Below are 14,631 nucleotides of genomic sequence, written 5' to 3'. Positions count from 1 at the left end.
TCTGCCTGTAAATCTTGTAGTCCTAATACGAAAATGGTGAGATTCAAGAAAGGGGATAGTGTGGGTCTACGCCTGGCAGGTGGGAATGATGTAGGCATATTTATTGCTGGAATTCAAGAAGGTACTTCAGCTGATCAGGAGGGACTGCAGGAAGGAGATCAAATCCTTAAGGTATGAATATAATTAAGTAAGTGTTGCTGAAATGCAAATAACTTCTTTATACATTGGTTTGCTTTTTAATAGAAATATGGAAGAAGTTATAATCTTAGGAAGTTGAATTATTGCTTTGGAAGGGTGTATGTGGAGTAGAGGCCTCTTACGGAGTTTTTGAAGGAGAGTGGTATACCAAGTCTTAGTTTGTTTGCCATTTTGTGGAAGAAGTAGTTAGAAGAAATATTAATCGAGAAAAGTGCTGCAAGATTGGACAATAGATTCTTTGTACAATGATTCTTCTTAGTCTTGGAGGGGGAAGTTTGACGCCATCATAATTTTCTTCTTTCATCTTTCTCTAATTTCCGTGTGTTACGGTGATTAATTTTTCCAGTTACTGACTGACATCATGTGTGCCACTTTATTTCTTCATTCTTTTTGTCTTTTCCTGAAAATTGAAATGGGAGGCTAGTGCAATTTTCTCTCTGCATCTTTTCTCTTGCTCCTTTTGGAGCCTGTTTAAGTTGAAGAAGCAATATAGCAGTGTACATCCAGGACCTTGCTAGTTCAAAAAGATTAATGTAAATGCCTGGAATAAAATATTCACAAGAAACATTAATATTGACTTTTTAAAAAAAATATAATAAGGGAAGGGAATATTTAAAATATTTACATGAAACAAAAATCTGTTGTTATTATTGATTTTTCAGGTGTCGTTTTTTTTATTTTTACTTTTGTATGTATATAGGTAAATACTCAAGACTTCAGAGGCATTGTTAGGGAAGAAGCTGTTTTGTATCTCTTAGAAATTCCCAAAGGTGAAACTGTGACAATTTTGGCTCAAAGCAAATATGAAGGTAGGTGCTTTGAACAAAACGTATGTGTATCCATGAAGCTTTTAAGCTTTACTTTGCCTGTGAAACACAAATAATCTGTCTTGTTCTTATTCTTGATAGCATTTTAGTTACTCTTCTTTTCACTAGTTTAGAAGACAGCTGTATTCCATACACACTAGGGTGCATGTGTGATGTGTTTTTTAGAGTACTTCTTCATCTCTTTCATTATTAGGAAATAGTATCTCTTAGTCCTGAAGAGTGGTAAGGCACTATTTGTTACTTTTGCTTTTCTGTCTGTGGCAGCTGGCACAAGACATGCTGTTAGCATTCCTTGTCTGCTGTGTCTTGGCAGTCATGAGGGATTTGGTCAGCAGCAAATGGACAATTTTATTGATGAACAGTTAAGGAGCAAGAAAGCCACTTGTTTTTCTGTTGGAGACACAGTCTGCTGCAATACTGTAGTACCATAGCTGCCTTCTGCATTGGGAATGTGCAAGTACCTCCCTTCCCCATGGCTGTAAGGGCTGTGTGCATGCAAATATGGAACAGTAGGGCAGTGAATGTAAATTAATGTCTGGTTTTTACATTTTTTTAGAGTGGACATCTAGAATTTTAAAGCTTTACTCTCCAGAATCAAGGCTTAATCTTTCTTTCAAAGGGTTAAAAAAAAGTAAACTCAAAAGGACATCCTGTTCTAGTCTACAGAGACATCATGGCCTGTGGCAGAGGAGATTCATTTTTCATCAGGAGTCACTTCGAATGTGAAAAAGAGTCACCACAGAGTTTAGCATTCACCAGAGGGGAGATCTTTAGGGTAGTTGATACACTGTATGATGGCAAATTGGGAAACTGGCTGGCTGTGAGAATTGGAAATGAACTGGAAAAGGGCCTCATTCCAAATAAGAGCAGGTAAGGTGCCACACTGTCTTCCTACCCATTGTTAAAAATAAGATTTTTTTCCCCCAACTTATTTTTGCTTCTTAATGATATCTTTCTTCCTTTTTATTTGGCCTTACAAAAATGAATGGTTTTGTCTTTACTTTTACGAGAACCGTGCCTATAAAAGCTGCAGATTTTAGAAGCATGGCATTATGTAAGGAGATGATGAGAGAGGGTGGTGTTACCTGCATGCTAGATCATTCTAGATTTGCAGCACATACCTAGAGCTTCTGCCTCAGCAATCAACCAAACTTTCACCCCTAACTGCTTTAGTTCATCTTCCAGAAAATAGGTGGTGGGTCCTATTTTTGCAGGGTTTTTTTCATTTTCTCTCCCCTTTCTTCTTTGCATGCCCATCCCACACCAAATCAAATCAAAGAAAACAACAACAAAACAAACAGAAAAAACAGAAGTGCAACAACCAAAACCGCACACATATTAGGAAGCTCACAATTGTGTGGAAGAATACTCTGATGATTAACCTTCTAGAAAAACTTTAGTGCTTGAATTTCTCACATGTATCCTTATGGAAAGCATTTCAAGAATTTATTCTGGGTTTAATATTTTTCAGTAGCTGTGATCTGTATTTTTGTATGAAATGTTGAGTGAACCACAGCAATATTTTTGCCTAAATATGCTTTCCTAGTCAAAATTCATGGGAAGTAATAAAATTCAGCTCACTTAGTTAGAGTATGGTGCTAATAATGCCAAGATCATGGGTTTGATCCCCACACAGCCATTTACTTAAGAGTTCAACTTGATGGTCCTTGTGGGTCCTTCCCAACTCAGAATATTCTGTGATTGCTGTAATTCTGAAGTGTTGAAATGTGCACAATGAGTACAAAGTATTAATCAGCAAAAAAAAAAAAGAAATAAGGATATTTTTAGACTATAGCTTTTAAGTTCTTGTGTTTAGTTGTGATTTTTCAGTGGACAAAAAGTTCACGATTGCACTGTACATCAATGTACATATGAGTTCATGAAATATGGTTCTTATGTGACTCCCCTGGCTTTTTCCCAGTTAGTATATTCTCTCCTCTCTGTTAATTGATCTGTCCAAACCAGGCCTTTGTTTCTATACTCTGGCAACTTAACTTAGAAGGCCTAATGCAACAGGGAATAGTGACAGTAATTTCTTAGGCCTTTAGTTCTGAGCTGCACTCTCTCACCACCTCTTTAGAGTTGTGTTTTTTAATTTATGCTTATATAATTTACCAATTTAAGACCTAAGGACTCATTTCTGCCCAGCAACGTCCAGCTGTGGCAAGTTGGAGCATTATTCTTACAATACGTTTGCTCCAAGGCAAAGGAACCTGAACCTGTCTATTTTTGATTCTACTCATTCCTATCTGACAAATTACTTGTCACAAATATAAAATCCATTGTTCTTCAATGAAAGCACCTTTGCCCTCTTTGACTAGTTCTGTACAAATGAACTTCCTGCTTTCTCTGTCAGAGCTGAACAGATGGCCAGTGTTCAAAATGCCCAAAAAGATGGCTCAAGTGATAGGGCAGACTTCTGGAGAACACGTGGCCAGCGATCTGGAGCAAAGAAGAATCTGAGGAAGAGTCGTGAAGATCTGACAGCTATTGTATCTGTGAGCACAAAATTCCCGGCTTATGAGCGAGTTCAGCTGCGTGAAGGTGAGACTGCAGTGAGCAAGCTGCCTGTTTATTGCTGGCTGGTTTAACATTCAAGTATTTGGTCAGCTAGCAATTTCTGACAATGTGAAGTTTAAGCACCAGGAAGGGATGACATTTTTCTCAGAATGCAAATTTCTGGATGCTATAAACTACTAAAAAAGGTTTTTATGCTTTTAAACTGCTACTGTTTTCCTTTACCTCCAAATTAGACATGCCAGCTTTAAGGTTTAAAATTAAAAGAGGATGAAACAATCAGGGCTTACTCGTTTCTCAGCTTCCCCTTGACTGGCTCTGAAAGTACAATCTGCATGCCTGAGATCAAACCCAATCTGCATAAATACCACTTTGACATTAATTTTAGAGCAAAGAGAACCAAAGTATTTTCAATGGGTTGTCCAAATGTAGTCATGGTTAATGTGGTCTCTCTCTGAGACTCTAAACTAGCTGTATTACTAGCGATGTTGAACTGATCAAGGTGATTTTCTGGGTATTCGCACATGACAGTATTCTGGAGCAAACAAACAGTAAGGAGTATTTTGGGGGAGCTCCCAAATAGCAAGATGAAGAATGAAAAAGAGAATGGAATTCCCCCATTAACTATGAGGGCTGTGTCTGCTTGCTTTGGCATGAGCATAACATAGTTTTGCATTTCTTTTCTTCAAGCTGTCTTGCAGTTTGTTTAGCATTTGAATCTTTATTCACACAAAACCCACTATGTAAAGGTCATGCAGTTTTGATGGATGAGAAGATTGATGAAGATCTGCTGTATGTTTTCAGATGTAGAATCTCCTAAATGCAACTTCATTAAAGGCAATAAGGAAGCTGCAGAATTAAAACAGTCTCTTTTGCTTTCTGAGCTGTTGAAAGCTTTCTGTATTATCCTGTTGCACAAACTTTTGAGAAATAAAATTTTTTAAACATATTTTTAAATATTTTCTACTTATAACTTTGCACAGTAATTTCTGTTATATATAAAACCAGTCTTATCAGACTTACCTTTTTTCCAAATATTTTTCTTTCAGCTGGTTTTAAAAGACCTGTGGTGATATTTGGCCCTATTGCAGATGTTGCTATGGAGAAGTTGTCAAATGATTTGCCTCACCTGTACCAGACAGCAAGTAAGTGGTCCTCCAAGTTGCCTTTTCATCCTTAAGTGAGAGAATTGATACCTTAATAATCACAACTGCCTGGCCACTCTAGGATAAGCTAAAATGTTGTCTTTGCAGAGACAGAACCCAGAGACGCAGGCTCGGAGAAATCAACTGGGGTGGTGCGCTTGAACACTGTGAGGCAAATCATTGAACAGGTAGAGTATTCCTCTGAAATTTCTTATGCTTCAAGGCACATTGCTTGATTTGTTTGCTTCTAGAACTTGTAGAGTACTCAAATCTTCACTGCATCTTATTTCTGTAATAAGCAGACTCGGCTTAATGATAAAACTGCTTTGAAATTGTTCAACAGCAATTTTTGTCATTTTTATAGCTTTGAACCTGGTATTAGCAGTTAAATTCTCTTTCCTTAGTCCTTTTTGAATTTTGACAGAGAAGCATCTGTGTTTTACTATATGCTTTCTGAAATTGCCATGGGGGCTTTACTGTCAGGCAGTGGTCTACTTGCTCTTACTGTCATCAGAAATGTAACATTCTAAACATGATATAACTGTGAGAAAACATCCAACAATTGTGGTCTTATTTGGACAAAAGTATCCTGCTTTTCCTAGGATTCCATGTTTCAGTCCCCTCCTTGTTCCCCATAAGCACCACTTTGACTGGGCTTTCTTGTTTACAGGACAAACATGCTTTGTTGGACGTCACTCCTAAAGCAGTGGACCTGCTCAATTATACCCAGTGGTTTCCCATTGTGGTCTTCTTTAACCCAGACAGTAAGCAAGGTGTGAAGACCATGAGACAAAGGCTGTGCTCTACATCAAACAAGAGCTCGAGAAAACTCTATGAGCAAGCAAACAAACTGAAGAAAACTTGTTCCCACCTCTTTACAGGTAAGGAAGGTTTGTCTAACCTGCTAAGGGAGAACTGAATGTGACTGTGTAAGTCTTGAGACATCTACTTATTGCTCTGCATAGTAACTCATGTGGGCTGGAATTAAAAGGGTGGGGAGGTATGGTCATAAGCAATCCCTTCCTTGCTCTTTATTCAAACTTTCAAAACTCTAATACAAAAGAAACTGTGAGTTGGCATACTGTCATTAAAAGATAAGTGATTTAATAAGCTTGGGAACAGACAAACAATAAAATAAAAACACCATCCATCTGACGATGATTAAATAAAATGGCTGGTTAACATTCTTCCATAGCTAAAACAAAAAGTGTTAAACAGCAAAGAATGGATAATGCATTGCCTTTGCTGTGTATATATACTTTTCCCTTCAATTTTTACAGCAACCATCAATTTAAATTCAGCCAATGATAGCTGGTATGGTAATCTGAAGGATACAATTCAGCAACAGCAAGGAGAAGCAGTGTGGGTATCTGAAGGAAAGGTAAGTAATCCATCCATACTCTTGAAGTATCTCTTGCCAGTCAAAATTGTTCAAAATTTTGTTTGCCAGTGACGTATGGGCTAGACAACTAGTCAGTTGATGTCTATTTTTTGTTACCAAGACAATGTTGTTCTTGCTGTTGTTCTTTGGAGTTTTCATCACTAATGTTATGGCTAGGGGAGAAAATGAGGAGGGATAAACTTTTACAGGACTTTTTGTGTTGTGATTCTGCATTAGTTTCTTTCAGTTCTGCAAAGTCATTCCTAAGAAGTTGTTTGGCAGGATGTTGAGACTTAACTGGACTCTAATTCTGATTTATTTAATCTTTGTTCCTTAATTCTCTACTGATTTTTCTCTAGATGGATGGGATGGAAGATGATGCAGATGATCGTATGTCTTACCTTACTGCAATGGGTGCTGACTACCTGAGTTGTGACAGTCGGCTGATCAGTGACCTAGAGGATACAGACGGAGAAGGAGGTGCATACACTGACAATGAACTTGATGAGCCCTTGGAGGAACCAAGGGTTTCATCTGTTAGCCGGTCCTCTGAGCCTGTGCATCACGAGGAGGTGAGATGATTGGATTTTTCAATAAGGCTGGACTCTGGGCTTTCTGAGAGCCCTCTGTGTATGGCTTAAAAATCAGTTGTTTTTTTTAACTACAGCTTTACTTTGCTTACAGTAGTGTTCCAGGGCTACATTGTGTAGAGCAAAAATAATAGCTCTGCTTTTCAGCCTAACTTCATAGATTTCCTGATGATGTCTCATCACGTCGAATTTTGCAATTACATCTGCAACAATCATAGTCAGGTTCCTGAGAGTCATTTGACTCCTGATAACTTTTCCCAAAGTAGTAAACTTGAGAGAAAGGAAAAACAATTTCATTGTTGGCTACTGTGGTGATTTTATATCTTTTTTTCTTTCACAGAGTTTAAAAAAATTTACTCCAGAACCAAGGGCTCACTTAAGAAAAGCTGGTAGCAGGGAGATCCTTAGAGAACCAAGTCCACCTCCAGCATTCAAGCCAGAACCACCTAAGGTAAATTTTTAGAAGCAAATCTGAATTATACATCCTCTTTCTGGAGAACTTTCCAGGATGATGCATTGCAAAGAGCAGTAGGAAGGATCAGAGACTAGAAAACATTGTGAATGTGGAGAGAAGGAAGGACTGAAGGTGTTGCAGGATCAAGCAGAGAGAAGACTTAATGGATAATAGTTCTATTCAAATAGAAAATATTCTACATGAAATGATAAAGTAGACTGCTTTTTGTGTCTGTTAACAAACTGGCAGGCACTGTTTAACTCAGCAAGAACCTAAGTATGCTAATCCCCAGGCAAAGTGTATCTGATGTCTATTACTGTGAAACACAAAATCAGAATCTACCACCTCTGACCACCACTAGAAATTGATGTTAACTGTTTATTCAAACATTGCTCAGGAGTGATTTGGGGTGGGGTGGAAATTATGGTGTCTGGACATCAAGTTCTATTTTAGCAAATCCTGATTTCCCCTGACCCCAAAGTCCTTTCTTTATGAGGATTGGTGTGCTTATGTACTGCAAATGTTCAAAACATAGTCCGATGAAGATCGAGTAGAGCAGGACATATGTAAGGAAAACCAAAGTGGGATAGAAATCAGAACTGGGTCCTGTGCACTTCTAAACTCCTGGTAGTGATACCTCACTTGAGGTAATACTGAAAAAATTATTTGGGGCACCAGTTTTCTCTCTGCTGTACCCTAACACACGCTGTAGCTCTGGCAATCCTTAACAAATAGGACAAACAAGCCTAAATGTCCTAGTCTTCTGTAGGCTGATGTGTAGTCTAAGAGCACACAGCCAAATGTTGGGCAGTTCAAATACCTTTTGAGTGTTACATCATATGAAGATTGACACTGTTAAATACACGTGCTAAGGGATTACTTTCAAGTTAAAGCCCTCCTTTGAAATGAAAATTATAAAGTTGCTGATGTAAAATTTGTCATTGTGTTTTGTACTTGCAGGGAAAGCTACAAAACAAAGAGGATCTATATGACTTCCCCAAGAACTGTGAGTTCAAATCAAGTAATGTAGCTGTCAGCAGTGAGACTTCAACTGTATCAGCTAAAGCAGCACCACCACCTGTTTCTGTGAAACCTGCCTTTGGACGGCCCATTCTAAGAAGCTCTCAGCCAGCAGTTCCACCTGCAGGGGAGGAGGAGGAGGAGGCAAAATTGGAAGAGGAAGGAAATGAACAGGACAATACCACTAAATCGGTATTGAGGAAAGTAAAAATATTTGAGGAGATGGATCATAAGGCAAGGATACAAAGAATGCAAGAGCTACAAGAGGCCCAGAATGCCAGGGTATGAAGAAATGCATTTTCCCCTGCGATGCTTTTCAGTCTACAGAACAGCCTGAGTCCTGAAAATGGAAATCATGCCCTTTGCATTGTGTTGCTTCTGGAGGGAGTTTTGGAAACCACACATGGAGACATACCATTGTGTGGATTTGGATATAAAAAGAGGACATATTTTAAGGCTTCCTAGTGTAACTACAGAAAGCTGACTTCTAATAATCCTGTTGCTTTTGACAATCTAATATTTTTGTGTGCACTTTAAATTACTACTCTAGCAAAAGATTGTATATAATTGTAGGAAGATCAGTAAGATGTTATCCATTTGTGTTTTAACTGTTTCAGATGTAGCTGTGACCAGCTAGGTGCTAGATCTTAGCATAGGATCCCTAATGGATAGACTTAAAAAGAACACTTATTTTTTTCTACTTTCTTTTAAAGCTTGAAATAGCCCAGAAGCATCCAGATATTTATGCTGTCCCTGTCAAAACACAGAAGTCAGAACAGAACTGGCCCCAGCCGATGAGGTAAGCTGTATCCAGTTTTAAGCATTCTGTCTTGATTTTTCACTCTATCAGCAGGATGAAAATAGGTTTTGTTCATACAAATTCTCTTGCCTTGCTATATCATTTTGTTGTTGTGCCTCACAAAGGCAGTTAAATGCCACCCTGACATCTTTTTGACACTCTTGTTTAATTTCCATTTGTTTCACCCAGTAGAAACTCTGTTCCATTTTATTTACTCTGTACATTCTATTGGAGGCAGTTAAATGTCACCCTCACACCCGATCCCATCAGATCTCAGAAGCTCAGCAGGGTCAGCCCCAGTTAGTACTTGGATGGGAGACCTCCTGGGAATACCGGGGGCTGTAGGTTCTGGTCCCGAGGACTTCACTGGCACTGTCCAAGCTCGCTCAGCTGTGGCAGATGAACCTCAGGAGTTAAAAGGTGGGGCCAGTTGTGTGCATGCTGTGCCTCACCTAAAAAACCCACTGCGCAGGCTCGAAGGGCTCACCCACGTGGGGAGAGCCCTTCACCAAATCTTCATTTGTGAAGCCCAGCCATGATGATGATGTACCTCAAAAATTACCATAATGGTGGGGCAAAATTTTAGTGAGCTCTTCTTGGTTTCCAAGATTTTTTTTTCTTTTAGTTCATTGATAGTATTTGAGTCATCTAGGAAGAAATTCTATAGTCTTTCACTGAAGTGTTTGCTGAGCCATTTTTCCCCCCAACCTGTGTTCCACAGAAGCTTTCCTGGATTCAGGTTCTCTGATCTTCATTCTTCCTGTGCTAGATACTGGATAACTGTTAGTCTATCCTAACAAATAATTGCTGTTCTAATAACACTTCATTCCTTAAATGCTTATTCTTGGTGTATGTATGTATGGCCAGGCTTCACGAATGAAGATTTGGACAGGGCTCTCCCCACATGGGTGTGCCCTTCCAGCCTCCACAGTGGATTTTTTTTTAGGTGAGGCTCAGCGTGCACAGAACTGGCCCCACCGCTTAAGTCCTGAGGTCCATCTGCCACGGCTGAGCGAGCTTGGACAGTGACAGGGAAGTCCTCGGGACTGTCAAAGCACCCGGTACTAACCGGGGCTGACCCTGCTCAGCATCCAAGATCTGATGGGATGGGATGGCAGGGAGGCTTGATCAGCCAGGGGATGGTCCCTACTGAGACTCGAACTCAGGTCCTTGGGATTCAGAGTCCAGAGTGCTCTCCTTTACACCATAGGACCACCCTAAATGCTTATTCACTTACAGATACGTAGTGTGGCTAGGGAAACTAAGGATAAAACTTGTCTGAGGTCACCCATCAAGTCTCATGAAAGTCATGGTCTTTCACTAGAATTCAGTGAGTTGTGGATCGGTTGGTCATTGTGGCACCCTACTCTACACACTGCACATTTCTGTGACTTGAGCAGTCACCTGTGCAAGAGCTAACCCACTGCATGATGGATTTTGTTTTCTGCTTTTGATAACTTTTCAGTTTTTCTTGCATCCTAGTAACAGCCAATAGAATGGGACTTGTTTTCTTTCTAGTGAGTCAAATGCTTTGATATCACAGTACGTAATCTAAAATTTAAAAATGGAAAATCGTTATTTTCAGGAGTTCTTGGCAGGTTCAGAAAAGTATACTTTTGTATGTAGCCTTGGAAGCTTTTTGCAAGTAATGAAAATTAATCTTTAACTATATTTGCAGAGCGTTTGCATACATGCAGAAATCAGTGCTATTGTTTTTTTACAGGAATGTCAGGGATTAGCCAAAAGGCAGTATTTAAGCCCTTGGGGGGCAGTATGTAAGGAGAATATAATCTTGTTGTTTTCAGACTGTGGATTGCAAAAATCATGGCTTTTGGGACTAAGAAATTACCTTTCCTTGACAGATTTTATTTTTATATGTCAGCTTAATGTCACATCAAATGGTAGCACCAGAGTATATAAAAAGCAAATATGTGGATTATTTCTGCCTACTTCCAAGGCTGAGATCCCTAGTGAGAGCCTTGAGTGAGAAGGCTACCAATTTAAGAAATGTCACATAAGAAAGACAGGAAACTGAGGATGCAAAAGAAGAAGCAGTCATAGAAAGAATCCTGTGCAAAACTAATTGAGGGAAATGTCAGTTGGGTAATAGCAATGGCTGAAAACCTCTCAGCTCAGGGAATAAAGTGCTGTAAAGCTATTGATGTCCATTTGTGTGCAGTGGTGTTTAATAATTTTAAATTTGGTATTCTTCCAAGTTGGTTGAGTAGATCAAATCTCAGCATCATCGTCAAGCTTGATGCAAGTAAGATGCCTCTCTAGATAGGCTTACCATGGCCATGCATTGTTTATGGGCTAAGAAAGGGTTTTATTTGCTCCATGTGTCTCTCTAAGTTGTACCTGGCCATAAAGCAAAACTTAGGTACAACTATTTTTCAGCTTGCATAATGGATGTAAACATTATTTCTCTCTCTCTTTCCCTGTCTTGCTGTGTTAGCTCCAGACCTCCAGAACCCCAGAAGCCTCCTATTAGACCTTACCTAGAGAACCGCTGCAGTTACGGCAGCGATGCTGAGGACGACGAGGAGGAGTACCGTCGGCAGCTAGCAGACCACTCTAAGAAGGGGTATTATGGACAGCCATCCAGATACAGAGACACAGAATTGTAGGCTTGCTAGTATCTTTATGTCTAACACTCTTCTGAGATGTCTTCCTTTGCAGCCAAAGTGAAGCAGTAGTTAATCTTGAAAAGCTGTATTTTTATGGGGGCTGAAGAGGGTACACTACCCTACTCAGACATATCTATACACTGGAACTGGAAGAGTTCATTTTTTGGGGATATTATTTTGTCAGCGTCTATGAAAAGAAATCACTATTGCCTGAATGCTGTTGCCTGTTTCTAAGGACCAAATCCTTAAAGTTTGTGTTAATTCTTGGTATTTTCATATTTTAACATAAACCCTCTTATTTCCTTTTTATTATTACTGCCTTTTTGGACTGTTCTGCTATGTTAAGAAAGTATGATCCCAGAGATACACTTCTTAATGCAATAGAACTAAATGTGAAAGTGTATTTGAAGAACAGTAAGTGCCTTTTAACAAGAAGCATCTGAAGCTGTTTGTTTTGACATCTGATATCTGGTGCAAAGCCATAACACACTAAAAGGGGATTGACTGTTTTACCTATCTTTTATTTTTTATCAGTTTCATGGTAACAATTTTCCTTGCATGTTATTTTTCTAAGTTCATAGATGCATATGCAATATTTCATAAATACTGACTGTACATAATAAAGATGCAATTGACTGGGTGGTTGGAAAAGACCAGGATATGCTTAAACAAAAAAAAATTGTATAGAAATTCAGCCACATAATAAAATTTACACAGACTGCAAATAATAAAGGATATATTCTAGACAAACCTTGTGTATCTTTTCTTTTGAACAGTAATAGTCTTCTAGAATTGCTGAGTTTCATCAATAAACTGTTTCCATTCATGGTCTCATCTCTTGCTATTCGGGTAACGAGGAAACGTCACTGTTGATGTGCTTCACAATGTCCTGAACATCATTTTAAAATCTGTTTAAAATTTTTAAAAACTGATGCAAAACTATGGAATTCCTGTATGAGACTTACCTTTTAGAGTATTAACTTCTGCCTCACCATTTCTTAGTTGTGCTATGTAGAATAAAAATTCCTGAAACCATCGCAGAGAAATTATTGGGTTTGGTCATACAATATGAAAGATAGTTTTGTAAAAATAAAGTCCCTTCCACCCTTAACCATTCTGTGATTCTGTACTAGAAAAATTTTCTTCACCCAGAGGGTGGTTGGGCACTGGAACAGGCTCCCCAGGGAAGTGGTCACAGCACCAAGCCGGACAGAGTTCAGGAAGTGTCTGGATGATGCTCTTGGACACATGGTGTGACCCTTGGGGCTGTCTTGTGCAGGGCCAGGATTGTTCCTTGGGAATTCCTTCCAACTCGGGATAGTCCATAATTCTATAATATTCTCTTAAAACAAAAAAAGGTAGACTTTTCTTGTTGAAGCAACTGAACAGATGCATAGCAGATGAAGAAACTTGTGGTGCTCAAATTAAAATCATAGAATCATTCAGGTTGGAAGATACCCTTAACATCACCAAGTTCAACTGTAACCTGAACAGTGCCAAGTCCACCACTAAACCATGTCCTGACAAGATCTACATTTTTTAAATACGTATGAAGATGGTGACTCAGCCCCTTCCCTGGGCAACCTGACAGCCCTTTCTATGAAGAGTTTTTTCTAATATCCAATATAAACCACCCCTGCTGCAACTTGCAACCATTTCCTTTTGTTGCTTGTTACCGGAGAGAAGAAACCGACACCCACCTCACTACAACCTCTTTCTTGTAGATAGTGATAAGTTCCCCCCAGGCCTCCTTTTCTCCAGGCTAAACAACTCTCAGCTGCTTCTCATAGCTGTTATACTCCCTTCACCTGCTCCATTACCCTTCCTTGGACATGCTGCACCACCTCAACGTCTGTCCTGTAATGAGTGAGGGGCCCAAAACTAAACACAGGATTTGAGCTGTGGCCTCACCAGTGCCAAGGATATCCCTTCTCTCATCCTGCTGGCCACACTATTCCTAATACAAGCCAGGATGCCAGAGGCCTTTTTGGCCACCTGGGCACACTGCTGGCTCATGTTCAGCTGCTGCCAACCAGCACCAGGCAGCTTTACAGCCACTCTGCCCCCAGCCTGTAGCGCTGCCTGTGGTTGTGACTCAAAGGCAGGACCTGGCACTTGGCTTTGCTGAACTTGACACCATTGGCCCTGCCCCATGGATCCAGCCTGTCCAGATCCCTCTGCACAGCCTTCCTGCCCTCCAGCACATCAGTGCTCATGTCCAACTTGGTGTCAACTGCACACTAAGGGGAACTTAATCCCTTCATCCGGATCATTGATAAAGAAGTTATCAATATATATTATATAAACATACAGAACCTAAGTAATGGAAATACATCGATTTAAATGCGGTGTAAGGGAGCTAAGCAGTCGCTCCCTGAGATGAGCTGCTCGAGGTCAGCCTGTGCTGCTGCTGAGCTGCAGGTCCCGGTAAACGCGGCCCTTCCCGAGGCAGCGACGCGCCCGAAGCCGCCCGGAGGCGCTGGCGAGACCAAGCGCGGGCGGAGGCTCCGCACGGCTGAGAAGCAGACCGGGGACCGTGGGGACCGCGACAGCTTGGCAGGGCAGGTCCCCGTCTGCTTCACCGCCCCCAGCCCAGTCAGGGGCCATCCATCCCCGACTAGATTGGAGAGATGGGTAAAATATGCTATAAGGAGCTAGGAAGAACCTTAGAATCGCTGATGCTTTTTCTCATGGGGGTGTTCAACCTACCAAGTTGTGGACCAGAAAGACAATATAGTAGACAGGGAATGGTCCAGAGGTTTCTGGACTGTGTGGAAGAGAATTTCAAGACACTGGGTGAGGGAGCCAATCAGGGAAGGCTGGCTGGACCCGCTGTTTGTGAACAGAGAAGGATTAGTGGGAGATGCGGTGGTCAGAGGCTGTCCTGGTCACCATGAAATGAATAGAGTTTTCTTCTACAGAGTAGTAAGGAGCAGAGGGGTCAGCAGAACTGCTGCCTGGGACTTCCTGATGGCAGACTGGCCTGTTTAGGAGACTTGTTTATATGTTCCTAGGGAGGCAGACCTGGGGAGAAAAGGAGTCCAGGAATGTTGGACATTCTTCAAGATGGAAA

The 14,631-nt window shown here is 40.4% G+C and overlaps 1 protein-coding gene across 5 annotated transcripts in view; it reads left to right on the top strand.

Moving 5' to 3' along the window:
- Nucleotides 1-12,631, top strand: part of TJP2 (tight junction protein 2) — a 68,135-nt gene extending 55,504 nt beyond the window's left edge. For all 5 annotated transcript variants that reach the window (XM_071580109.1, XM_071580107.1, XM_071580105.1 and 2 more), the window contains 13 exons: nucleotides 21-171; nucleotides 899-1,007; nucleotides 1,685-1,895; nucleotides 3,382-3,569; nucleotides 4,592-4,687; nucleotides 4,796-4,875; nucleotides 5,358-5,568; nucleotides 5,968-6,068; nucleotides 6,428-6,640; nucleotides 6,999-7,109; nucleotides 8,073-8,414; nucleotides 8,846-8,931; nucleotides 11,387-12,631. In XM_071580109.1, coding sequence (XP_071436210.1) covers nucleotides 21-171; nucleotides 899-1,007; nucleotides 1,685-1,895; nucleotides 3,382-3,569; nucleotides 4,592-4,687; nucleotides 4,796-4,875; nucleotides 5,358-5,568; nucleotides 5,968-6,068; nucleotides 6,428-6,640; nucleotides 6,999-7,109; nucleotides 8,073-8,414; nucleotides 8,846-8,931; nucleotides 11,387-11,558 — 2,071 coding nt within the window. In that variant the 3' untranslated portion in view covers nucleotides 11,559-12,631. The remainder of the gene's footprint in view (nucleotides 1-20; nucleotides 172-898; nucleotides 1,008-1,684; nucleotides 1,896-3,381; nucleotides 3,570-4,591; nucleotides 4,688-4,795; nucleotides 4,876-5,357; nucleotides 5,569-5,967; nucleotides 6,069-6,427; nucleotides 6,641-6,998; nucleotides 7,110-8,072; nucleotides 8,415-8,845; nucleotides 8,932-11,386) is intronic.
- The last annotated feature ends 2,000 nt before the right edge of the window (nucleotides 12,632-14,631 follow it).

The sequence above is a fragment of the Pithys albifrons genome, chromosome Z (genome assembly GCF_047495875.1).
Source record: "Pithys albifrons albifrons isolate INPA30051 chromosome Z, PitAlb_v1, whole genome shotgun sequence".
Classification (NCBI taxonomy): Eukaryota; Metazoa; Chordata; class Aves; order Passeriformes; family Thamnophilidae; genus Pithys; species Pithys albifrons.
The sequence above is the reverse complement of the archived record's forward strand: the minus strand, read 5'-3'. Positions and strand labels throughout refer to the sequence as shown.